The 27,445-nt window shown below is 39.6% G+C and overlaps 1 protein-coding gene across 4 annotated transcripts in view; it reads right to left on the bottom strand.

The window, feature by feature from the left end:
* The window catches only part of RALGPS2 (Ral GEF with PH domain and SH3 binding motif 2), a 106,095-nt gene that overhangs the window by 63,516 nt on the left and 15,134 nt on the right, over positions 1 to 27,445 (bottom strand). For 2 of the 4 annotated variants that reach the window (XM_027740620.2, XM_027740618.2), the window contains 5 exons: positions 19,526 to 19,657; positions 17,997 to 18,125; positions 9,613 to 9,663; positions 5,577 to 5,660; positions 176 to 265 (listed from right to left, as the gene is read on the bottom strand). In XM_027740620.2, the coding sequence (XP_027596421.1) occupies positions 176 to 265; positions 5,577 to 5,660; positions 9,613 to 9,663; positions 17,997 to 18,125; positions 19,526 to 19,582 (411 nt within the window). In that variant the 5' untranslated portion in view covers positions 19,583 to 19,657. Of the gene's footprint in view, positions 1 to 175; positions 266 to 5,576; positions 5,661 to 9,612; positions 9,664 to 17,996; positions 18,126 to 19,525; positions 19,658 to 27,445 lie in introns of those variants that run through there. The other 2 variants (XM_027740617.2, XM_027740619.2) reach the window with 1 other exon arrangement.

The raw sequence follows: 27,445 nt of genomic DNA, 5'->3' as shown, positions 1-27,445 counted from the left end.
ATTATACTCTTTCATAAATAATATGTGAAATAAAGCATCTTTGCACTACCTTAATTAAACTAAATCAGGTTTCAGATAAATATTTCCCCACGTGTATTTTGGAACTGACCAACTTAGTTATAAAACCTTTAATTGTGGTGAATCCCACACACCCCTTCCCAACCCAAATTCTTACCTTTGCAGTTTTAATGTAGTGGCTCAAAACCTCAGCTCGTATTTTCAAAGTCTGTGCATGCAGAATCTCTCTAACAACCCAGAAGCTTACCTAGAAGGTAGAAAAATTCCCTTTGAGAAAATACAGAGTTTCAACATAACACTTTGAGTAGTTTTATTTATTTTTATAGAAGTACAGTCTATGCAAACAGCCTTGATTTCAGGCTGAGCTTGAGGGTGAGATCTCACAGACACAAACCAAATGGCAAGACTCTCAAACTTCAAACAATGCCCTCCCAGGAAAAGAAAATCATGAAGAAATTTTATTAGAAGTCTACAAATTGAAGGAATATAAACACCAAAACTGAGTTATATTCGTTGGTTTTGCTCTTCCACAACTTCAAAGCTGCACTACCCAACTCTCAGATGAGCTGAACAGCTTCAGCTACAGTTCACTGACATTTCCAACACCTCCAAAAAAAATTAATCCTGAACAAAACTGGAACACAAGGTAGAAAGTCCCTGCTACAACCTGGTTTATAGTTTGTGCTCTTATTTCTGGCTATACCAATCACCTGCCAATTGACAGCACGGTACCATACTCCTGGGTAAGTTTGACAGGATTAACTTCACTGTGGTGTAAAATCACTGCTATATCCAGTGTGGTATAAAGGACAGTTGCTGCATTTCATACTTACTTGAATGACTCAGAAAACCTATGTTTTAAAAATGTTTTGTTAACATGTCTAAATTCTAATATTTTCTCTTCTCTGCTCCTCCCCCTCGCCCACCCTCTGCCCCCACAAAGGATGATAAAAAATAAACACCCTCATAACTGTAATAAAGCAGTAGCAAAGAATTAGCCAATAGGAACAAATACTGCAGCTTTTATTCATGTATTCACTACAAGTTAGGAAAAACTGAATTATCAAGATACAGCATGACTGGTATTTACAAAACTACCAGAAATGGCGTAGGAAGAAATGTACCTTCTCATACCAAACAAATTTCAACCTGTCACGTTGCTTTGATTTTTAAGTGATGCTAAAGAGCTTCTTGTAAACTAACATTGTGTGTGTGTTCAGGTTCCTGCCCAAACCTTCAATTAAAAAAAATGAAATATCCTCTTTCACTTTGTCCAGTATGACAGTCTTAACAGAGAACAGCATGAGAAGATCCACACCCCCAAAAGGATTACATTTGCAGTGAAGTTACAGTGATCTGATGACAAGTGGGATGTCAAAACACAACAGCTCTTTGGAACTGAAAAATGAAAGAATGACAAGAAAACCCACAAAAAAATCCCCACAAACATCTTGCATGACAAACACTTTCCTTTGGTCTGTCTGTCTAAGGCTGTATTAGCCAGGAAAGAATTCACCATGGAGCTCAGGTTTCTGTCTCCTTTCTTTTTTTTCATTTTCTTTCCATTCCTTTTTTTTTTAAGCAAACTATCTCCAGATAAACTGTGTTGTCCTCACAAACAAAAAATGGTTCCCCATAAAATACAGAAGTACTGAATACATGAAATATTTGACAGTACTTCAAAATTCTGTCAAAAAAAAAGTTTAACCTCAGTTTGATGCTCTGCTGTAGCTACACAGCTTGAGAAAAAGAACTTTTTTCCCTTGGCTGACCAACGAGTTTCTAAGGAGATGCTTTCCTTTTGAAGATCAAAGGAATTTAAATTTTTAACATAGATTTTTGTATCATAAAGAATCAGGGAGACACAACACATGCCTTAAAAGCCCAAATCTCTTTGATTTCAGGTTAACAGAGTGTCCGTGTAACAGGAGAATGCTTTGACAGCCCAGACTGTCAAACACTTGCTCAAAACACTGGAAATGCTCAAGCATTTTCATGAGGATGAAAAAACCAATGAAAAAAATCAATTTATTCCATTGGTCCTGACTTCTATGAGAGTTCACTGGCATCCCAGTGACTGTGCCACACGAGTGCCCTTGTTAATCCAAGGAAGCCTGGTTTCCATCCCAATCCCAGCCACACCTATCCCGACACTTCCAAGCTCTTGCAGGAAAAACCAAACCCAAACCAGAAGAAAATGCAGAACTTGCTTGGAAGCTCAGAGCCAGCCAGTCCCTTCAGAGGCAGAATAAGCAGGAGATACAGAATTAAACACACTTTATCACTTCCATTGCAACCACTTTCACTTTGCTTTGATGTGTTTTTACCGACACAGACACTGGTTTTTGGCTGGTCTTGTCTATTAACTGGCATCTTTAGACAGCCCCATAATCTAATGTATTCCAAGCATTGAAAAAGAAATCATTTAAACAGACCCTTTCATTAATTCTTCATGTAAATCATAAGTATTTGTTCCATATATTGTGGTTATCTTGCTTCAAATCCTCTCTCACTGCATTTAAATGTTACTCTACCAATATCAATCAGCTGGATGACTCATTGCCTTTGATACCAGTTCAAACCAGCATTTAAACCCTTGACATATAATTGTACATTTATATTCTTCCCTATTAAGGTCAACCTAGAAAAACAGGCTTAACTTTAGAACATCTCTGTTCTTAAATCACATCTTGAGCTTTTTAAATTATCCCATGTTTGCCTTATCTGAAATACTAATTTTGTTATACTGGTGCTTTGAAGTTCATAGTCGTTGCTTCCAAAGCTAGTTATGCTTTCTGTGCTAATTAGAAGATAGGCAAAATTGAGAACCTCTCTCTAATAGTTTCTCAATTTCTCTTCAAAGTATCTTCCAGGCACACTAAACCTCTTCACCATTCCATTTCTTAATTTCTGACAACCCCAGTCAAATCCACTGCAATCCAGCAACACTACGATATTCAAGACAAACTTCTCCTACACATAATGTTTGCATTTGGGTTAAAAAAAAAAAAGACACAAAAACCCCCAAAACCAAACCCCCCAAACCAGAGTCAGTAAAACACAAAATCTGCCTTTTGCAAGTGGGATCTTTTGCTTTAAAACTGGTCCAGTGTTTTGAATCTAGTTGACTAATTTCTCTGGTATTTTGAGCTCTGTGGCAGCACAGTAACATTCCCACTCGAATAAAAACCTCAAGAAGGAGGTTTTCAATAGAGATGATCTAACAACCAAGAGAGCAACAGTGACCTTGACATAAATAGCTACCTTGGATAAACTGTGTTTGTTTAAAACAGATGATAAATGCTTATTTTCAAAAGGTAGAACAGTGCTCTAGGCAGTAAACTTGGCAATTGTGCCCTCTGACAGATTTACCAGTAACAGCAGCAGTGTGCAAGTACACAACTCACTTTCAGAAGGAAGCAGAAAAAGGCAGAAATTGGAGTTTTAAAAAAAATAAGAAATTATTTATAAACAATACTCATTAGTAAATGTGTAGCTCTATGGAGTACCACCTACCAATGTATTCACTGACAGTAAGAGAGTCCTGGCATGGAACAATTCAATTGATTTCTCTTCCCTGAACTGGATCTGTTTTTACAGGCACCACATGTAATTATCACATAACTCATGCTGGAAATACCTGACTGCATCCTCAGTGGACTGCAATCACCTACACAGAACCACTGCTGCTTCCAAAATGCTACCAGCAGATCAATCTGCTGTGAAGAAGCTGTTAGTGATTTAATATTCTCTTTACTCAAAAAGTGAGAGCTGTTCATGGTTTTCTTTTGGCAGGGTTGGGTGGGAGAAGAGACAGATGCAGAATGCATAATTTAAACCCTGGGAAATTTCAAAGGTTAACAGAAGTTTGAGGAAATGTGTTCCTGCCTGAGAAGGCCAAAGGTTGCAGTGATTTTCCTGATTCCTTATTTTAGGACTAAGGTTTAGAACCCCCCAAGTAAGTGGAGCTGAAACAATCCTTCTCCCTGTCTACTCCTACTATACACAAATAAGACTCATCAAGGTTTTCCTTGATGCCAGAAGTGGAAATCCTTATTCCCATGGTAAGTTTTCCCCTCCTTCCTTCTGGCTGCTGAGCACATTTTACTAATTCTTTGGTATGTATAAAGTACCCTAAATAATACCAAATGAGAAGTGGGGTCCTTGATGAGGTAACTGCCTAACATGGCCTTTACTACAAAACCAGCCCAGAATATTCAGCAAAATGAACACTTCTTGGAAGAGACAACTTCCATGAATAACCAAGACAGCAAATAGTGGAATCAGTGCTGTATCAATGAAATTAATATCAAAAGTATTAATGTTTTTACACCAGTCTATACACTCAAACAGGAGCAACTTCAAAAGCTATATTAAGAAAATGTCAACTAAATGCAAGAAAATCACCACCACAAAAAAAACCCCCACGAACAGAAAACCCCCAAATCCTCAACAGATGATGTGGTCACAAGAAGTCTGCAGTGTAACATTTTCTCTTTGGTGAAGTGGAAAATCAGGTCCAAAACCCACACCCAGGCAAGGATTGCAGTCATTAGAAGGGTAAGACATACTCTCTGTGTTTTTGAGGAGAAGAAACAGGATTTGGTCATTCCTGAATGTGAGCAATCATGAAAAGTGAGAAAATACACAAGAACTGATAGGGAAAAAAAATAAAACCTGAAAAGGTTAGTTTGGTCTGAGTTTCAGATGAGTAACAAAGATGTCTGTAAGTCTGAGACTGGGTACAGAGGTTAGATCTGGAAGAGAGCTTGTAAGTTTGAGACACTATTAAACATTTACAAGAGGAGAGACGAGAGGAATAGAATTACTTCATCTGCAAGAGAAAATACAGCATTACTTAAAAAGTATTACAGTTTTGAAACTTAGTTGGCCAACTACATAGCTGGAGTCCTACAGCTTTAATTGTGGAGAAAGTTAAAAATTCTGTTCTTCTTTTAAGGGCTGATTTTATGCAGAGAAATTGTTAAGTAAGAAAAGCATAAATCTCAAACACACTACTTGAAAATCTTGAAAAAGTCCTGCCAAAATAATTACCTTGAAAAAATTCTGCCAAATAGAGAGTTAAAGAGCAAATTTTGTACAGAAAAATTGTTCAGAGTTTTTAAAGTTTGACTAGAATCACCTTAAAAAGGTAACCATCCTGACAGCAGGCTTCTATTTCTGGGGACAAAAGCATCTATGTGAAGCAAAAGATACTAACACAGAAGGAAATTACATCTAATTACTACTCCAGAAATCCTGCGTGGTAAGCATTTAACCTGCAATTATGATTCTCTCTTTATATAAAGACAGCCAGCATTTATGGGGAAAATAGGCACTTTTCACCAATTACTGCTATTTAAAACAGAATCACAGCTATTTCTTCTTCTGGCTTGGACTTTCTATATATCCTTTAGATAAAGTGTCTGCTATAAGGAGTTCCTTAAGTTTTCAAGTAATCAGTTGTGATCCAAAATAAAAGTGATGTGCCAGAACACTTAATCCCACAGACTTTTTAAAAAGTGTACAGCTAATAAGGCTGGAAAAAAATAACTCACATGATTGAATCTTCTGGTGAAAGCAACAGCATTTGGTGCAGAACTGTATTTCTCTTTTTTATTCCAGCCACAGCTTGCCAGCTCCTGGGAGAACAAGGATGAAAATTCACTTCAATTTAGTGCATAACAAATGTTCAGAGCCATGTAGAGACACAAATCTCTTCAGTTTCAAAACAACTTAACAGAGCAACAATACATTGAAGTAATACAGTTACACTGGTTCTGATTCCTTTGGCAAATTGGTATTCCACAAGTGTAATTTCTGAATTGTTCTGAGTTACTGGACTTTTACAATTCATCTTTTGTTGAATTAGGCACTTTGATAATTCACCTCTTACTAGGAGATTCATTTTTTTTACCACGGAAAACCCTGCTTCAAATGTGGATCTCAGATAGAGAGCAACACGTCCTTTTGTGTTTAATCACCTTCTGAAGAGACTTAAAAGTCTACTGAAAAGATACACCTGGTTAACTCAATCTAAGATATGTCCCATTATTTTAATTTGGCACGTTAATAAGTGCCCCACTGCCCTGGCCCTGCACATCTGAAGGCTCACACAGTGTAGACATCACCTCACTAGCAAGACCTCTCTCCCCTGTACAGGCAGCTTTCTTTTCTCTTGTCTATAAACTACAATAAAAGTAATTCCTCTTTGCTGCCTGTCCAGTTTCCCAGCATTCCTGACTGACCCCTCTGCTCCAGGAGACACTTGTTAAGACCCTCTTGTTCCTTGCTAGAACCAGCTCGTCTAACTGCACTGCCCCTTGTAAAACACTCATTTCTCTGCTAAACAGACTGTGCTGCCTATTCCATTACTCTGTTTCAGGCATGGTTCTCGGTCTTCCTCTAGAATTCCACTTTTTCCACTATAAGTTTCAAACCTGAAGTGTTCACCAGAATTACTTCCTTAGTCTGCCAGTCAACTCGGGCACAGGAGCTACGTCACTACAACCACCAATTTCCTATTTTGTGTGATACATTTAAAATGAAGTGAAAAACTGAAAGATTGAGGATCAAGAATAAAACCCTGGACTTCCTTCATAACTCATTTTGGTTTTTATTCCTTTTTGAATACATAGAAAACTTTATTTTCCTTAACAAAATACTATGGGAACACTTAAATTATGACCTGTATTACGTGGCAGAGAGAGAGATTGTGTTTCTCACTAGAAGCTTTATATGGGTCAAAGTGAAAGTCTCCAAAAGAGGTGAGAGAAAGCAAGGATTAATAGCAGAACCATTCTACAACTTCAGAATTATCAGAGATTAAGAATATTCAATAAGTGAGGGTTTTTTTCACCGCCTGGCCTGGTGAAGCAGAAGGGATGAAGAGGTTAAAGACAGTAACCCACCAAAGACTTTCAATGCGAGTACATATGGGCAAATAATTTTGGATGATGTACTAAAATATGTAAAATAAGTAATCAGATTTTCCAATAAAAGCAAACTGATGTGTTCTGCAAGGGGACATCTGGCCCTGGGTTAACGTTAACATAACTACCAGCAGCACAACTGAGCAAGTCTGGGGCTCCTTCTTGTTTCACAGTCACTGCTCTCTGGAAAGCCACAACCACTACAAGAAAGAGAGAATAAAAAACAACACAACCCTTCTCACTCCCAGGGAACAGAGAAAAACCTTGTCATTGACTGGGGCAACTCCCTTTTTTTTTTTTTGTATCCCAAAAATTAAAATGCAAATTGGTTGCTTTCATACAAATAATTTATTTGCCACAGATAGAGGCAAAGCTACAGAAGTATTATAACTGTGTGCCACGAGTATGTTCATTAATTTTGATGCTAAAAGTAACATTACTATATATTGTTGTGGAAAGTGTTATTCAGCTTTGGTTTTTGTTAAGATAACCAAGATGAAGTTCTGATGTTGCTTTAAAAGAAAAGCGACCTATAATAATTAAAAAACACGGTTTCATACAATGAAGAAGATGCAACACAGTAACTTTAAAATATTAAAAGACATTTAAAAAACACTGCTCACACACTTGAAAGATGGTGAAAAGTCATCTCCAGCAATTTTAAAACTAAGCATCTTGGAGTACATCTTACAGAACCCTCATTTGGGAAAACTAAGGAACACACATTTAAAGGCTCAAAATTCCCGTTCAGACGCCATTCTACAAAGTCTGGGAAGCAAAGGGAGATGCAGAGCCTGTATAATGGAGATTTGGTGGTGAATTAGAACAATCTGTCGTAAAACACCCTGCTTTTACATCTCAGCACAGGGAGAAAAATGTTGTTCATCATCTCCCACTGGGCATGCAGATGAGAGCTCTGAAATCTGATATCGGTGTCAGCAGGTCCTGTTTTGTTTCCTAATTTCAAATTCCACACTGCTTGAGTGCACATGTCAAGGGATGGGTAAAGATTTCCAAGCTGAATCAAGACGTGAGTATGGCACGGTCTGGTAGGAACTTGAAGGAAACTCAGAGACCCACAACACTCCATTAACCTGCTGTCAAGACACCTTTAGGCAAAGTAAGTCTTTCCATGGCTGATTTTCCCTTCTGCAAACCAGGAGAAAAGCAATTTAATTGTGTCCAGCTTCTTCTGACCTGAGAGCTGATCTTCACAGCCCCTTTCCTTAGGGGATTAACACCATTTAGAGACACATCAGACAACGGACCTCTGAGGAGCTGTGGGGGAGCACTGATGGACAGTTGGTACCTGCACCCTGCCAGAGCCTTCAACTGCTTCTGTATCAACACCTGAGAAGAGTCAAAACAGCCACCCTTCCTCGTGGATATTTTCCAGGGAAGACATCACATCAGTTTTTCTTATGCAACACATACAGATTTCTTATAAATAATTACTTTCTAGATATATTCACCTATGCTCCAGCAGTTTTTCTGGATATCCTTAGACTGCTTTCAAATGGCAGAATATGTTTCTCCTGATCTTCTAATAGGATCTCTCTTTTTTCCAAGCTCTTTTCCAAAACTTTAAAGCATTTTTCAATTTTATCTGACTCTTAAATATTTTCCTCAGATGTGTGTTTGTGTACTACTTTTTCCAATGTTAAGCACTGCTGTGATGTAAGTTCAAACCAGATCAAATGGGAAGCTCTTTGAAAGGTTAAACCCACCAAATAACCCACACAAATCCACAAGGGCTGGGAAATAGCTTGCTGAAATCATATAAAAGCTGAATCGTGACAACATTTTCAAGTACAGTTCAAACAGCAGCTTTCAAAAAAATTTGGAGGCACACAGATGATGAAATCAATAATCCCAACCAAGAGATTAAGCAGGTTTCTCCACTGGAAGCAAAGTATTGTTCAGTGTGACACAAGAGTGTCATGACAAAGCCTTCTACCAGTGACAGAGCTTGTGACAGACTGAAGGTGGCTGATGACCTGAGAAAGACTTCCACAGTATTGGTAAAATGGACAATAAACTGAAAAATAAACCCTCAAAAGTGCAAAGCAATGCCCACAGGAAAATGCTAATGGTACAGAAATAAGGAAATAATTAATTAACATTTATTACAGTCACTGTGAAGATCCTGAAAACATCAGTTCAAGTTCAGCTGAAATCTGAAAGGAATATGGCATTACAGAAAAACAAACCAGAGAGCACAAATCATTGATATATTATCCTGACAGACACACAAATCACACACATCTTGAATGTTAAGATGCCATTGCAACCATTTCTGATTTTCCAAATAGGAAATGAACCAGTTACAGAAACACAGGACAGGATGAAGTATTAAACAGGTATCAGTAGGTGAAACCCAAAACATTATGATCAGAATTATCAAATCAGGATGTTTTTCATTCAGAAACACTAAACCCTAGACACTTCAACTCCAGCACTAACTGAATATTTAAATACCAATATTATTCCCAAAACAAACTATTAGTTCCAGATATTCTTGTGTTAAAAACCATCTGCCTCAGAGCTGTATTAACTGGGACAAAAATTAAGATTTATAGACATACACTTTGCAATTCCAGAATTTGTATTCTGGCATAACTTTTTCATTTATGTTTTAAAACAAGGCCAATGAAATACTTACCTCTGGCTGAATTGCTTTGAATACAGGCACATCCATTAGTGTTATTTGACCCTGGAACAAAAATTTCAAAAATCATAAGTTAAGATCAAAATTAACCTTGCATTCCATTAAGGTGCTGTGCTGATTAAGAGCTGCCTTTGTTCTGTTTTCTTTTCTTATTCGGCTTTCCTTTGGTTGCTAATTTCAGAGGTTTCAGCTCCTACCTCAGGGCCATCCTGCAAAACCAGGGAACAAAGTGCTCCCAACTTTGCATAAACAATAAACAAATGATGAGAAATTATCCTCGGGAGCATAACCCTGCAGTTACACATGCAAGTCAGAGCTTGAACTAGAAACAGTATGGAAGAGGCTACCCCAGAAGACAAGGAACTGATTTCAGCTGCTCAAGGGCAGTTTCTCTTCAAACTCTGGATGTCAGTCTGGGTGCCACATGGTTCTACCAGAACACCCCTAACATTTGTCAATCAACACTTGAACCACATTTGATTAACTAAGCCAAGTCATTGTTCAGTTGCTCAGCAACAGTTAAAATTAAACACAGCCATCTCTCTTGCTGCAGCTCAGAGCCAGTGAGCACATTTTCATTCGGGGATGTCTGGTTAGGTTTGAAAAGTGTCAAGTCAAAGACTCAGTTTTGCATTTTGAAACATATTCACAGAGCCTTATTTTAAGCTTATTTAATCCTGTACACTTTAGGGTTTCCTTCTGACTCCATAGACTCCATACTCTTTTCAAGAGTACATAGGCAGTCTAGAAATACCATCCAAGTTAGATATCACAAATATCCTTTTAATGATGAATCCAGGGACCTTGTTCTGTTCCCTCAGCTGTCAGCTGCACAGCTTTATTCCCATTTCCTTGAAAACAGCAGCTCCCCATTTATACACTCCAAGGTACACACTGACAGGTTTGTGGCTCTCACAAATTGCCACTGCCACTGAATGACACTGTGGATGGCAGAACAGCTCCTCAGAGAAAGTCAGCCCTGCAGGACAATTTTAACTGGGATGCTGCAGTTGAAAGCCAGCAAGTGCAAAGAGATGCACCTGCTCTAATGAGACTCTGCTCTAATGACCCAATCTGCACGTGGCAGCACATCTCCTTGACCTCTAAATCTATTTTTGGATAGGAATTCTGACAATAAGCATTAAAAAAAAAATTATACAGAACCATTTTCTGTAACCAACACACTGCACACAATCATCTGCTATTCTGCAGCACAACATCACAGAAGCAACGAGCCCTTTATGTGTTTTGTTTGTACCACACTTTCTTTCCTGGGCTCTGCTTTAGTCGGCTGCTCTTTCTTCCAAACAACACCAAGCTGGGCAGAAATGTTCATCTGCTGGAGGGCAGGAAGGCTCTGCACAAGGATGTGGCCAGGCTGGACTGATGGTCACTTGTGCTGGGTCCTGCCCTGGGATCACAACAGTCCCAGGCAGCACTACAGGCTGGGGGAAGAGTGGCTGGAAAGCCACATTCTGGGAAGAATTGACTCTTCCTTTTGATTTCCACAGAGAAGAAGCCACACCTGAAACAGCAGCCACAAACCTCAATGTCCTGCCTCCCACCTGCCTGCTTAAGAATATCCAGCTTTCTCAGAAATGTATTCCTCTCAGTGAATATGTGGCTGATGGGATGGGTCACTGTGCTTTTCAACAGAGGAAATCAATAGGAAAATCGGTTGGGGTTGGGAAGGTGGAATGAGAAGAATGGGCACTTCACTAAAATTCAAATCCAGGGTGTATTAAAAGATCCTTTCAAAAGACACAGGCATTTCAATGGTTATTAATATTCCACTGCAAATCTTCCTTACTAAAACAAGATTACAATAACAGTACAATAGAAATGAGCCAGGACACTGATTCACTGTTCACAGAGCAGAGAATGCTTAAAAATAAATGTCTTTCTTCCCAGCCCTCCAGAATGTGTCCTCTTCATCAGCCTGAACTGCCTCAGTTCAATTTGACTCCTTGCTTCAGTAGCGACTCCTAAACCAATTATTACTTCAGGACAGGCTCAATACCAAATATCTATGAAATAGAAAGTTTTATTAGAACTTCACAGTAAAATTTCTGTATCAAAAATAAAGGCACACGTTTTAGAGGGGGATATTAAAAAGGGCACCTCGACATCGAAAAAACAGATGTCAAGGGTCAAGATTAACGGTCATTACTAAAAATATTTGAAATCGTTATTAAGTACATTAAAATATTAAAAAAAGCCTGAGAACTCAAAATGCTCAGTAAGTTTTAACAGAGGAACTTCTTTCTTTTAGTATCACGTTGATATTAGGGTGATTTTTTTTTTTTGCCAGTTTGGTTGACGTGTTTCTGCTTTTACTAAAATCTTCAGTAACACTGTATCACATTAGCACTTGTTCAAGAAACATCCCTTATTGAGGTCCCTTTCTTAAAGAGCTTGAGATTTCCATTAGGAGTTCCAAGTGCTTAATAAATTGCTCATAATTCAAAAGAATCGAGCCACTGAGAGCTGAATATTGAAGGTGATGGATAAAAAGCCATTTGACTTTATATGTGTGACATCGTAACTCACATTAGAGTTTAAAAATACCTTTGACAAAACAGACAGTTTGAAACATTAACCTGCTCACATCTGTAAGTCTAACAACCGAATTTTTACCCTTTTGAAGAGGTGCTCTCTCACTGCTAAGTAAAAAACAAAGCAAACTGAAAGGTTGGCAGTCTAATTAACAGCACTTGAAATGACAGAACTTCAAAAATAATTTAGGGCTTTTATGTCATGTGCCATTGCTCAGCTTTAACAGCAACAAAAAACTTCTGCCTCCACCAGCTCAGGGGTATTTAAGGCCCAACAAACAAAGCCACCAGTTTGGTTCCTGCAGTGAAAGAGATACAATGCACTAACTTTTCTCACTCCAGCTCCTTAACCCAGCCAATACAAATTCCTGGAGAGCTTCCCTCTCCCAAATGTGGTTTAATGTGTTAATATTCAACCCAAAAATTATAAGTGTTCACATCAACTTGTTACACGAAGTTGGCCAACCATAACTTCTCTGGTTTTGGATTGTCAGCTGCATAGATTAAAAAAAATAAAAATTATTACATGTGCAATAAAAAGCTTCAAATTTGTCCTTACTTACCTTTTAAATAAGCATTCTGATTACGCAAAGATAAGGAAACTTGATATTTTCTGTCCTTCCAGAAGTGATATATCTAGCAAGTTCATTTATATATTACAGTATTCCTTCATTGCCAAGGCAAAGAGTGAGCCAAATGGAATTTCTGTGTCTGTGTTTGCCCTAGATCCTAGATAACAGCTCTGGAATATGATTAGAAGAGGTATGTTTTTAATATATAACTAATATATTTCCCAATTCTCAACCACTTGAAGAGCTTTACAAGGGAGAAAACCCATCTTTTAAAACCAGCGAATGATCATTTTCCAATTAACCCACCAGAACAGTAGTTGGCAGATGTTTCCCCACCCCTGCCCAGCCACGGGAGTTTTGCATGTGCAGAAGACCTTTCCTGGGGACAGTCTCCAACAGCCAAGTTTAAACATATTTTATCTCTCCTGGGCATTGAGAAGTTGGACTCGTTAACAATTAACTACTTCAAACTACTAAAATTATTACCACACAGCTTCGTATAAAGAGGTTTTACCCCTCTCTTGGGGAGGTGTGTCAGGTCAGAAATTTTACATCCAGATGACTAAGAGCTACTTTTCTGTGTCCTGCTTCTTTCAGGAATATGGAGAAGCTCAACAAAATGAAATTTTAAAGTATTTCCTGATTTTTTTTTCCTCTTTTCTATGAGTACACCTGGATTATGCTCCTTCCATAAAACCCTGTAACTAAAGAACTCCTAGTTCCATTTAGGATCACTGTGTTAAGCTCCTCTCCACACTGCTCTATGAAAATTCCCATTGGATCTGGGCTATGATCCCATCTGTCTAGTCCCTAGACCTTCTCACTACTGGTTTTCCTGCCATGTCCCTACCCTAAGGACAGTGCACTTCCCACACAGCTCCTGGACAGAGACCCTCAGTGTAACACGAAAAACTAAGTTTCTGTTTGGGATGGGAAAAGAAAAAAAAAAAAAGAAATCCCATGTCTGCATTTTGGTTATTGAAGAATACTGCCATCACCTGATTTTCCTTGAAGCCATGTTGGTTCAAGCAGCACTTCATAAATTGTTCCTTAATCTGAATTTTTAGAAGGAATTACATTTAAGCCTTCCAACTTGGCTTAGCACTGTCTCTCTGAGCTGCCAGGACACTTTTCCTCACTGAAAAAATAGCTAAGCCTCTGTTAAAGCACGGCATCAGTAGGAGAATAATTCTGCTGCCCAGAAGGAACACCAGGGGATTCGAGTTCCTGTGTTGAAATTCTCCTTGTTTTCTCACAGTGTCCACTCCAAAACTTTTACCATTAATAGCTCCTCCACATGCCATAATTAAGTTGCTTCTTCTTGCTCTCATTGGGAACATGTTTATTCTAATGTTCTTCTGTAAAGTAAAGCTAACAGGATATATGTAACTTGATATTTAACTGTCACAAGAACATCTCTGAGAAAAACTCCTTGTTTCGACCGAAGGGTTTTTAAATAAACTCTATTTGTGTATTGTTTCCAAAATAAGCAGGATCTTTCTTCCAACAACCATTTGACAAAGCTTAACTGGAATCAAAAAGAAAGAAATACACATACATCTCAGCGTGATCTTACTCCACAGCACTTCCAGGGACCAGGGTGAAGAATAAAGAATCCTTCTTAGATAACTCGGTGGAAAGAAAAAAAGCAATGGATTTATACAGCTGCGCTTCCCTTAATTCTACCTCAAATATTTACACCAGCGTGGCTAAGCTGAAGTATAAAATGAAAAAGTGAGTCAAAAAGTAATAAACAGTCAGATAATTAAACAGTAGCTGCCTAAGAAATACGAATTTACTGTAAAGCAAAAAACAAATATTTCTTCAACCTGAGGTTCCCCAGCACCTTAATTTGGAGCTCATGTCCCCGAGTATTTTCCTTTTTTCCTTCAGCCTCCCCTTTCCACTGCCACTGCACCACTAACATATCCCACCCCACAAATTGTGCCCTGTATGCTCAAAACCACAGTTCTCCCTTGGCTGAAAATGGGGAGCATTCACTGTGACCCTGCACACACACAACGGGCCAGACACCGCTGGGCAATCCTGGCACCGACCCGCTTGTGGCTTCCAGCCCACTAAGAAAGAATTGAGCAGTGACCAGCCTAAAAGCAGGTATTTACATCAGAGATGGTCTCCATTTCAGCTACAAAGATGTCTGCGGAATCCTTGGCAAAAAAACAAACGTGGCCTAGTTCATGTATTCATTGAATTTCCCCAAAATCTATGCAACGTGCAGGTATTCAATATATCCCCTGAAAGGGGAGGATGGAAGCTGCAAGGTGATAAAGCAAACTATACATTTTAAATCAGCAGCAGCTATGCCTGAAGATCTCACCCATTTCAGCTGTAACTCGGCCCTTTCTAAAGCAGCCTTCAACCTCACAAAGAATTTAAACCACCCAGTTGGTAACAACCATATAACTGACTATTACACCTAAATTACAACAAGAGTTTCCACTACTGTTCAAACTGGAGCCCTTGAAGGGCTGGCAGAGTTTTGCTACAAAGTTAGTGTGAGATAAAGGACCATTACATGGAAAGGCACACCAGGATAACTAACATTCAGGGTAGTGTAAGATGATTGCCAAAGGGGAGAATATGGAAAGAAAATCACCCAAAATATCTGCACTCAGGTTTCTCTTTGGCTTGGTAAGTAGCTTCTTGAAAATACAGGATTACAAGTGATAGCTTTTGTTGTCCAACTTGCCTCTTACCCACTAACTGACTAACCAGATGGAGTTTTGAAATGAAATAACAATGATGTCTCTAAGTCAGTGGGAACTGAAAAGACATCTGTGTGTCTCATTGGTACTGAAACCACCAGCATGGGTCTTATTTCCAGTATATCTCAATTATCCTTCAGAACTGTTGCTCTTTTTCTTCCAGGCTGTTTGTCCCATCTGTACACAACGACCTGATCAAAAAGCAACATTATCATAAAGGTACAGGATGAGACTTCACAATGCTCACATTGACTTGGTCACTTAAACTCTCACCTTTATGCTGCCTATGCACTGGAATTCTTTTCCATTCCAGCCAAGGTTCCCCAACCATTAATCAGACAGCTGTCTAACTAGCTCTTAGGCAGCAACCTGCTTTTATTGCTGTTTTACTGGCTTTATCACATTATCTTTCCTCTCAAGGAACAAGGTACTTGGCCAGCCCCTAAATCATTTAATCAGTGTACCACTTCAAAATGAATTATATTTTTTTAAACAGGATTCACTCAGCCTTCCCTAGTGACAGATGTCTGTAGTCTGCACTGCATCCATTTTACAAGAGCTATCACTAAACTAAAAGCTTCCCCATACTTTGAAAAAGCAACTGGTAGCATATCCATGTCCAATCCATGCTGGTGTCCTCAAGAGCTTGGCCACACTTAACACCACTCTGGTAGTCCTCACATTTAACACTGAAATCCAGATTTTACACTTCTCTGTTATGGCAGGACTAAACCCAGGAAGAATGAGGAAATGGCCAATAAAATAAACACAAGTGTAAGGGTCAAAGGTATTTTGCCTCCAAGGTACCTAAATTTTTGGCAAATTTACTTACTTCTACAACCTTCAGCAAGAATGATCAGAAAAAGGCAGCACTCAAAGCAAGCAAGTGCTACTGGAAAAGCAGATAAACCTGCCTGGGGAAACAAACATTAACAAAGAGGTGCAGCTGTGTAATGAAACACTGAAAAAGAAATGAAAATAATTATTTCCTTGCCAAAGGGCTGAACACTGATGGTTTTGCTCAATTGCTCAGAATTCTGTCTGTAAGACATTTCATATTCATTTACAGTAAATGAAACCTGTTATGAAGAATTAGATACTTTGAAAGGAAAGAGTAAAGATGTTTCTTTTGGGGAACTGAGAAAACAGCAAAATTATACCTGGTAGTATAAACCCAAAACATAAGCATAGTTTCAACATTTTAATGTGAAATTCTTAATTAAAAGATTTTTGTGAGTGCAACTCTACCCAGTTTGAGACAAAATATGAAAATAGAAAAAACACTGGATTTGAATACAGATTTTTACCTAGCTGAGATTTACTAAGCAGGTAACATTTAAAACATCCAGTGTGAAAGGTTTCTGCATGTGAGAGATGAAGGATTAGACAGTAGAGCAGAAGGATTATGAAATGTGATACAAGACAAAGCACCTTGGTATATTTGGCTGTCCAAGTGAGTGACAGCAACTCCACAGAGACTTACTGCTCTATTCTGCTGCTCCACAGCAGCCACTGCTTCATTCAATGAACTCATTCTGGCCCCAGTGCATAATTCCACTTGAATTCATGCCCCCAGCCCCAAATCCCCTAAGTACTTGGATTTCCTTTATGCAGAGAAATCACAAGATAAACCTGAGAGGATAGCCAGCCCCAAAAACCCTTCCCAGGGAAAGCAGGTGATGCATTGCCCAGCTGTTCCTGACAACGGTGCAAAGAAGAGGCCCAGAGCACATGACTTGAGCCTCAGTCAGGAATAAATCCCATTCACTCTCCAAGAAGAATTTCATGTGTAAGTAAGTACCTACCCCTTCATAATCCAGCTGCTTTAAATTTTCAGTGCGCTCATTAGAATCAATTTAGCCATTAATAATTAAGAGAAATAGTTATTAATGATTACAAACCAGAGCAAACTTAATGGGAATATCTTGTGACACGTAATACCATGTATTGATAATTTCTCCAGGACAAATCCTCGTGGATCTCATCACTTGAATTATAAATACAGTAAGAGCAGTAGGTTGTTAGCAATCTTTCTAGTAGCACACTTGAATATTTAGAAGGACCATCTGTTGTCCTAATCCCTACAAGTAGGGTAAAAATAAAAAAAAAAATCACCCAGTGTTTTGGTTAAACATCTCCTTTCTCTGTACACTCAAAAAAAAAAAAAGGAAAGAAAGCACTCCAGTAAGAATTAACAGAGTTAAAAATTAAAACACCTCCACAAAAAAAACCAGCACAGATCAAGTATAGTCTTGCAACTTAAACTCTGCATGTGAGAATTAAGCTGCATCACACAGATTTAAGAATCTTTGGTCTATGCTACATGTAAAAGGGTGAAAAATACCTGGACAGCAGAGCCCCAAAAGATTACTTACCATTAACCAGAATACAGACAATGAAGAAAATGTTTTTAAAACCCATGGATGACAGAAGTCAAGCAAAAAGTATCCAGGACTGGAGAAGCAGAGGAAAAGCTGCCAGGAAGATTCAGACATAAAGCAATAAAAATGACTGGAGTCGCTCACCGCATATTCCTCTGGTGTGACCTTCAGAACATCAAACACCACGGCATCAAAGCTCTTCTTCAGCTCAGCTGAACCTTTGTCACTCAAGGACTCAGAGCTGCTACTCTTCTGCAGAAACAAACAAAAACACTGAGGATATTTTGGTCCTCTCCTCTTCTTTTTGTCTTGTCTTTTTTACACTCCCAAAAGCAACACTTTTGTTCAAACAACACAGGTCACAGAATTGTTCTGTTGGGTAAGTTATCAATTAAAAGTCAGCCCAGGACATGGTTTCTCCTGACACAGCCTGCTAAGGTTTTCAAGACTGTGGATATGGGTCCTTGAAATAAACTCTTGTCCATTTTTAAGCGCTTCTGTTATAAGGACATATAAAGAAAACACTCCTTTAATTATCATGTCCACTTTTAATTAGATTCTGGCAGTACAATCTCTCTGAAAAACCTGCCTTTGAAAACACCACTAAAACCTCTAAACCAGGGAGGCATTTTCAGTAACCACTGTACTTACAGACACATTCCAGTTACAAGTCCTCTCTCTTCCTGGTTAGTCAAGATAGGAGAAAAAAAGTACTCCTTGCTGAAAGCAAATTCATGTAATTTTTGCCAAAGTATATTTTATTCAATTTTATCAGACATCACATGAACATTCAAGACTATTTTGCTGAGTAAAAACGTAGCTTTTCCTCCAAGAAAACTTTTCAGGTGCGTGCCAAAAAACGACCAATGATTCATAAAACAAGAGAGGTACAAAAATTTGTATAAACACAAACAGTGGTCTTGGAGACTGATGGCAACTGTCTTGTTTAGACATTGACAATATCTGTGAAATTATGCTGGAGATTATTTGAACCCTTTTGATAATAGAAAACACCTTTGGTAAGGTCCAGTGAAGGAAGCAACTATAGGCAGGACTATTGACTTTGCAGTGTTCTAACTTCAGCCCAAGCCTTCTTTTCTTTAACAAATGCACGACAAATGCAAAACTATATTAACTTCAAAATAAGAGGCACCAGCAGATGAGGCCAATCTCCATTGCTGGGATCATACACACACTCTAAGCTATTCATTTCTAGGGGGCAGAAGGGCCCCATATCTATGCCAGAATATAGTCCAAGAGACAAAGGGAACAACTTTATTCCACTGCTACTGTGCCAGACTGTCCCTCAGTACACACAGACACACAAATATCTGTCAAAACATTTTCACAGGCCTTGCCAGCCCAACTTATTGCATTAAGAGCATCTATTCTTGTTAAAACTTGAAAAGAAAAGCTTTCACGTCTAGATGTGATAGAAGAGAACACAAAAAAAGGCATTTTGGCTATGGCAAGGCCATAAATGCTAGCTCATGTTCTTTTGGTATACAAAGATCAGAACTTTACACTATTCCCATCTAAACTGGGGGTGTGTGAAACCAACACACAAAATACGACTCTGTCGGACGAAACCTGTTAAAAGGAAAACATTTTGGCGCATTTAAAGTGAAAGTGGAGTCCTTGACTCCCCCACAAGTGAGGTTTGCAGTCCTTACCTCTGAGGCAGTGGCTGCAATGTTACCACTGCTGGGCTGCCCGTTCATCAGGTCCATGCTGCCCACACCATCCGGCTCCAGCCCTACGTCGACAGCAGCAGCATCATCTCCAAGGCAACCGAAGAACCATTCCTACGAGGAGCACAAAGTCTTCAGAAACCACTTGTTCATGTGTTTTAACCAAGAGTCAGGATCTAGAATCCTTAACGAAATGAAAGGGCTCCCAGAATGGCTACACCAGTTTGAGGTCCAGACTTCAAATTCTAACACATATTTTGAAATTACCTATTTAAAACCAATATAAACAACTGAAGGTTCCATTGAGATCCATCCCTTACTGGCAGTATCAACTTATCATATTCTTTTCCCTACTACTTCCTACATGCCAGGAATCAATATGTAAATGTATGCAGCAGCTCTAAATTAAGGTTAGATCTGCAACATCAGTTTACAGTTCTTCCTTTTATTACCAACTTTAAAAAGTTTATTTCAGATGTTAACTCTATTAGATAACTTCAATAAGGTTCTATCCAATCATTTCCTATCTTATATGCCTCTTTACCAGCTTCAAGTGAAAAATTACCATATCAAAAGCAATTAAAGAGTGCAAGTGGAATTTATACTTTTCTCCACAAATTACCCAAATTATTGCTTAGTAAAAACACCCAAAACAAACAGAAAAACACACAAAGGAAAACCCCACACACTTTCAGTGCATCCTTTCAAGAATACTATTACTTTTCATTTCTACAGAGAAAATGTTGCAAAGAAATGGAAACCTTTGGCACCCACTGCAAAAACAAAAAGACTACCCAAAACTGAAGTGTTACAGAGAGTAAAAATTGGTTTTTGCTTAAATTTAATGAGCTCTTGGTGCCCTCTAGTGTGAAAACTACTATAAATCAGCTTCCTTAGGTCTGTGTCTGCAACAGGTGTGACTGTCTCCAAAGTTGGTCTTATTTATGAAATTCACTTTAGGTTTGTAGTTTAACTCTAGTATTAAATGCTCTGCAAATAAATGGAGAAGAGAAGTGACGGGGGGCTGGGTAATTCCACATGACACAATAGTATTGCAGCAGCTCATCCTCGAGACCTCTAAGGAATGAAATAAAATAATCTGAAAAGTTGTATCTCCAAGTGACCAGGACTGTCAGACAGGCAAGCCTGGAAGGCAAGAAACTGCAATATTTAAATAATAAAATATCCTCAAAAAAAGCAGTAATTGTAAAGTGCCACTGTAGGAATGCAATACAGAAAGGAGGGCAGCAAACGGGAGCCATGTGGCAAATTTCAATCAAACGCTTCAGCTTCCACTGAATTGAGCATTCCACTGAATTTTAGAGCATTAACAGTCCCATCTGAGCTGTACTTCTGCAATTCAGAGCAGCCATCCACATTCTACCCTTTCTTGTTTTGGAAAAACTGATGGGACTGTTTCATTCACAGGACAGAGGATGTTGCATTTCACTTTTACATTATCCTCCCAGCCCATTTGCTTTAAGAGTGATTACTCCACTAAAAATGCACTTAACTGCATTTAAACCTTAGCTGGTGTTATACTAACAGAAGATGCAAAGGGAAAAATACACCTCATCTTTGGCTTGTGACTGTCACTGCTGTGCTGCCCTTCCCCATCTCAATTACCCTTCAGATTATCTTGTGAGGAATATTGCCAAATGCCCAGCTCCCCAGTGCCTCTTCCCTACAGCCTTTTCATTTGCTGAACAGAAAAGCACGGAAATAAAACTAACTGATGTGTCACAACTTTCATTTATGTAGTGACAGCAGAGGACAGAGGTATCACATCTTCAAAACCAGTTTCAGGCTCCCGCACACGTTCAGAACTGCACACTCGTCCCAAAGTAATCTTCCCTGCTAAAAAAATTACCCTTCAGATATTTGTGATATTTTTAACCTTTTTTTGAGGAAAAATGACACTTGGGACAATTCCCTCATAACTATCTGGCCCATAAGTGTATCATACAAAGCCAATCTTACACTAAATGTTATACATTTGACCCTTGGCTCACATAGGCTTCAGCTGTTCCCCTTCCCCATTTTAATGAGAGGCAACAAGAGGGAGAGAATTGGGGAAGTGTTTCTGCCCAAGGAAAAGCAAAACCTGAAGTCTGGGGTGGGTTTTTTGTGGAGGTATTTGGATGGTACTATTTAGAAAAAATTATGCATATCACAGAAGCCTATGGAGTCGGCAGAGCAGCCTCAGACAAACAAGAGGAGACTAACTCCTCTCTAAGCAAGTGCTAAAAGCCCAGTTTCCTAAATAATTAGCCTCACAATAACCCACAGGCTCTCACAGTAACTTATTTCCTAACAGATTTCCACCTTGGAGGATCTACCTGGAGGGTACAGCAGTGTTGATCCAGGTTTTCCTTTTATACCTGGTTACTGTGATGGGAACTGAGAGAACTCTGTCCCTTAGACAAGGAGGGTTGAAATTGCCCACCATGCAAAGGAGAGACTTCTACAAGGCAAAGAAACACTGGATTTTTTTTTTTTTTAATAAGTAGAAAATCATTTAGGGAAGAAAAAACAAACTGCATGCAAAGGAAACTGAGATTACAAAATAAAACACGTGCCCTCAGGCTGTATCCTAACAAAACTGCCCATGCAATTCTGTGCCCATTGCTGCATTATAAGTGCACCTCTGAATACATTTATACTTTCCCCCTGCTTTGTGGAGATACAGTAAGCAGCTGAATTAGTACTGAACTGCCATAAACTAACATTCATCAACTTTAAAGTTCCAGGATTTGCAGCATTTGAAGTGTTTTCATGTTTAATGCAGCTTTCAAAAGTACATGACCACTCCCATAACAATGAAAAGTCACAGCAATGGTTTTGGCCAGTGTGTCACTGAAGACAATTATTGAAAAATATCTCACACTGGAATAATTATATCATTTGCTTCCTATGCTACTCTTCTGCTCAACACCAAAATAAGAAGGAAACAGCAATATAAGAAGGTGATCAAGAGCAGAGGAGATCAGAGTAACACAGCTGGGTATGTGCAATGACTGTGATAGTGAGTCACAGAGTTTTCACTGTGTACCTTGTATATCCAGTTACCAAAACTGAATTACATTGAGTAATTTGAACCTTCAGTCTGTTTCTCCTCTCCAATTTAATAAATGCCTCTAGGCTCAGAAATGGAATTGAAAGTGTTTTATATGATACACAAAATACTTAAACATGCATTTATGCCAACCTGAAGCCTGGACACGCTATGTGGTATCTGCCTACCTCTTCGTGCCAGTGTCCAGTGAAAAGCAAACTAAAAATACTGATACAAAAGACTCCTCACACCCAAAGAATGAAAATATCTAGATTATTGTTGTGGTTTAACCCCAGCCAGCAACTCAGCCCCACACAGCCACTCACTCACTCCCCCACGGTGGGGTGAGGGAGAGAATCAGCAGAGAAAAAGTGACAAAACCCATGAGTTGAGATGAGACAGTTCAGCAGGGAAAGCAAAAGCTCTGTGCTCAAGGAAAGCAGGGAATTCGTTCACCCCTTCCCACGGGCAGGCAGGTGTTCAGCCATCTCCAGGAAAGCTGGGCTCCATCCTGTGTAACAGTGACTTGGGAAAACAAGCACCATCACGCTGAACATCCCCCCTTCCACCCCCTTCCTCGTCATATCTGTGGCCTGGAATATCCCTGTTGGGGTCAGCTGTCCCAGCTACATCCCCTCGGCCCAATTTGCTCTGCACCCCCAGCCTACTTACTGGTGGGGTGAGGAGCAGAGAAGGCCTTGACTCTGTGCAAGCAACCAGAACATCCCTGTGGTACCAGCACTGCCCTCAGCACAAATCCAAAACACAGCCCCACACTAAATACTGTGGAGAAAATTCACTTTTTCCCAGCCAAAGCCAGCACAACTAAGCAGGGGCTGCTGCCTTCAGTGAGTTGTTCTGCCAGTTCACCTAGGGCTGTATTTGATGACCATTCCCTTCCAAGGACTGACCTACAGATCCCCCAAAAGGGCAGCTGGGTGAGGATGAGCAAGGGCAGTGCCGCAGGGTGTGGGTGAGCACAGCTGACTTATCTCAGCACAAAGGGCACCAGAGGGTGCCCTTTGTTTTAGACAAACAGCTCTGTCCGTGGAGCCATCAACTGACTGCATCACAGCTGAGTGAATCAACCAGTGCAAAGGCTTCTCCCTGAGTTCATTAAAAAAGTGACTGTGTCCCAGAGTTATCCAAAGGAGCACGGGGGACTCAATACACGGCTCTGCCCAGAGCACAAAACTAAATAACAAAGGCATTTCAGAGAGCTTGAGCTGGCTTCAGCCCACAGATTCTTCCTGGTGGCCGGGGACACCCAGCGTCGTGACAGTGAGCACACTCCAGAGACCAGGAATGGGCATCACACTGGTATTGTGTTTCCACTGCTTCACTGCAATTGCTGTATTTTGCTAAACTGAATTTGTATTTATATTGCAATTTCAGTATATTTCGTACCACACTGCTAAATCAGAAATCCTCTGCAACACCAACTCTACTCAAATTGTGAATTTAACATCAAACATTACGCCCCCCCATGTGTGGAATGCCTAAAAGAACCTGGCCAGGCAGTATTGGACTCTCACAGGTGTCTTACAGGACACCTACACCTGCCTGCCTTCCATAGCAGCTGTTCTTGACTCAGCTTGGGTCAAACACTGTCCCAAAAATACACTGTACAAACAGCATTTTAAAAGACGACTCTAAAGTTACATTTAAAACTTCCTGTGAGAGCAGTGCAAAAGCTTTGAGGAAACAGCCACAGTGCAGTTTTATGAATAGCTCAAGAGTCATGATGACCAATATCCTCTTTGTTCTTATTCATAATGTCAGTACAAAGTGTCATTTGTTTTGATCACAGATCCCCATTAAGATAACAGAAGTGCCTTGCATGGATCATGCTGGACAAATATGCAGAGCCACTACCAAAGGCTTTGGGGACCAAAGAACAATAAGGACCCGAAAAATCAGTTCCAGAGACAATGAACCTGAGCTCCTGATCCTGTGGAAACATCTGAAGACTAAAAGAAAACTTACTGTCTAAAAGGCAAAAGCTGAGACAACTGCTAAAACCCAACAACACAAGAAAAACAAAACAAAAAAAACCACAACAAAAAAACGACAAGAAATCAAACATATTAAAAGACCCACAAACCATACACTCCACACCAAAACAAAATAAAACCAACAAACCAATAAAGCCCCACAATGAAGCAGAAAAATCACCAAGGAATAGGCCACAGGACAAAGAATGTTCATTTAACTATGAAAGAATATTCTGCCAAGTAAAATCAAACTGCACCTTCCAAACTGTATCCTTCAGTTTTACACCCAAGCCACCAAAACAGAAACCCAACCAGTTACTGCACTGTAAGAATAAAGGCAGGATGTACACAGGGATAAAGAATAAAAATGAAAGTCACCTAAAGGCATGCTTTAATTCAATTTTCAGCAAGCATGGTAATATTGAGAGGTAACATAAGATAGCAAAACTGATAAAAATTGAAACTACCACAAAAGAGATGAAATCAAAGCCCAAGCAACTGAGTATAACCCCATTCTCCTGCAGGAAATTTATCACTGAAAATAATAAAATCCCAGACCCAGAATCACACACACTACAAAATCTGCAGACACGTGAATCTTGGCAAAGCGTTGGGTAAATTGCCACTAGTGAAGACTGAGATAAAGGGCACCAGCATAAGACACACATTGGGTAGAGGTATGATAAAAACAGAGCAGCTTAGTATCAGAGAAGGAAGAGATTACTAACAGTTATTAAATATGCAATACCAGCACAAATATTAGAGCAATAAAGCATTTGGCAATACAGGAAAGCAATATAATACAGGACAAATAAAACTATCTGATGGACAGAACAATAAAAAATTAAAGTCAATCATTAAAGGACTCTTGGAGCTGATCCCTGTAAAATTTCTGCTGTGAGCTTCAGCTGGAAATGATGCCACCAATGCTGTAAGCAGGAAGTGTCCACAAGAGATGTTTGCATGAGTTATGGGCCAACACTACCTGCAAAACATTTCCAAGGAGACACTGATGCTGTTACTCTGCAGTTCTTTTGAAAAACTTTTCAATGGAATGCGTGCAGAGAAGGGTTTGCAGGTTCTCTGAAGGCACCACTGCAGAAGGGGAAACCAGGAGACCTCAGCTTGCTCATGCCAACACACTGAGATCTGCACACCTGCCACGACTAAATACCAGGAGGGCAAACCAGGACTATGAATGAAATGAAAATTTATGCTCAAAAGCAGAAGACAGCAACCGGATTCTTAACAGTTTGCAGAAAGCACCAGTAACAGCAAAAACCCCAGAGCTGCCTAAGCTGATCCCGGACTCCTTCCTGGCAGGAATCGTGTCCCAGGGCGCCTGCAGCAGCAGCCCAGCTGCCCCAGTAACACAGACTCCTGCTTTCACTGGTTTGATTGGTCCTGCTGCAAACTCAAAGCACTTCTGTGCTCACACAGATCACTTGTGCCACACATACATTCCTTCCCTAAGCATCTGTTGCACAACAGTCACAGCAGCATCAGCTGGTTAAGCTCCAAGACAGATGAAATTAGAATCCACAGAACAGCAAGAAAGAGAACAAAGATTCTTTTTATTATGTTTGACACTGAAATTTTAAATTGAAAAAAAAAAAAGAGAGAGGAGCTTCATTTAAATGTGTTCATTTAAATTTACATTTTCTCCTCTTATCTTAGAAAAGGCTTTACCTGGACAACTAAGTAAAATTGCTATTCTTTAAGAAGCCACTATCCACCTACAGCACTTTCACTGTCATGTATATGCTCGTGTTCTGAACAGCAAGATCTTACTGCTGCTTTTATGCACCTCATTCCCTGACTTGGGGGTAGCAGGGGAAAGAGAGGTAACAGTAAGGTTTTGTCTCATTCATATCTTACTCAGTTTCCAGCTATCAAGGTCTCTTCTCCATGGTGTTCCAGTACCCAATGCTCTCCTTTTCCATCTCAAGAACTGGTACAACTTGTAGCTCCCCTTTCCTCAGATGAGAGAAAGAAAAAAAAAAACCCAAACCAGAGTATCCTTCTCCAGGGCACAAGCTACTCATTCATCAAACATTATTACAAAAATCAAACCATTAGCTCAATTTGTGATCAACTTGCAGCAACAATCAAGAGGTTCAGCTCAAAATGGAAAGTTTCCCGGATTAGTTACACACAAACAGGAAGGAGATCCTTACCGTGCCCACTTCCACACTCAGGAGCAGCTATTCCTCCCTGGACTGACAGAGCCAAGGCTTCACTGGGAGATATTCTAGCACAAGGCAACAGATTTTGGTGCACAGCTGCAAGCAGTGGCAGATCCAGGCCCTCACACAACGCAGGCATGAATCAAACAGAGGGATCATTGCAGGCAACAAATGGACTAAGCCAAAAATGTGAACATGTGTACGTGCTGTTTAAGTTTAGCCTGAGGTCGTAAGAGGTTGGCTTTCTGCTAACAAAAGGTCTCTCCAGCACAGTTTGAGTGTTAGAAGACAAAACATAAGTGCAGTAAGTAAATAACTGCACAAAACCTGAAGAAGTCTGTGCTCACAAACTACTCACAAATTCTCAGGTCCCCATCACTTCTTTCTTCAGAGACCAACAACGAGCTTCTGTTCCCTTCTGTGGTTCTTTAGAAAGGACGATGCACAGGAGAAAGTTTTATTCCTTCGGGTCTGGCTCTTACTTTACAACTGCTGTCAGAACAGACTGAACCCCTGAAGTTATGATACACGGCTTGTTTTACCTCCCACGTGCCAAAACAGTAAGCATTAGGAAACCAAATTATTTTAGCAGAGAAGATACATCAAAAGTATAACAAGGCTTTACTCTGCTCAGTCTCCTCTCCAGAATTCAAGCCTACCTGAAGTT

The sequence above is a fragment of the Pipra filicauda genome, unplaced genomic scaffold (genome assembly GCF_003945595.2).
Source record: "Pipra filicauda isolate LSUMZ 115617 unplaced genomic scaffold, ASM394559v2 scaffold114_size2234877_pilon, whole genome shotgun sequence".
In the NCBI taxonomy this organism is placed as follows: domain Eukaryota; kingdom Metazoa; phylum Chordata; class Aves; order Passeriformes; family Pipridae; genus Pipra; species Pipra filicauda.
This window is presented reverse-complemented; position numbering and strand designations above follow the sequence as displayed.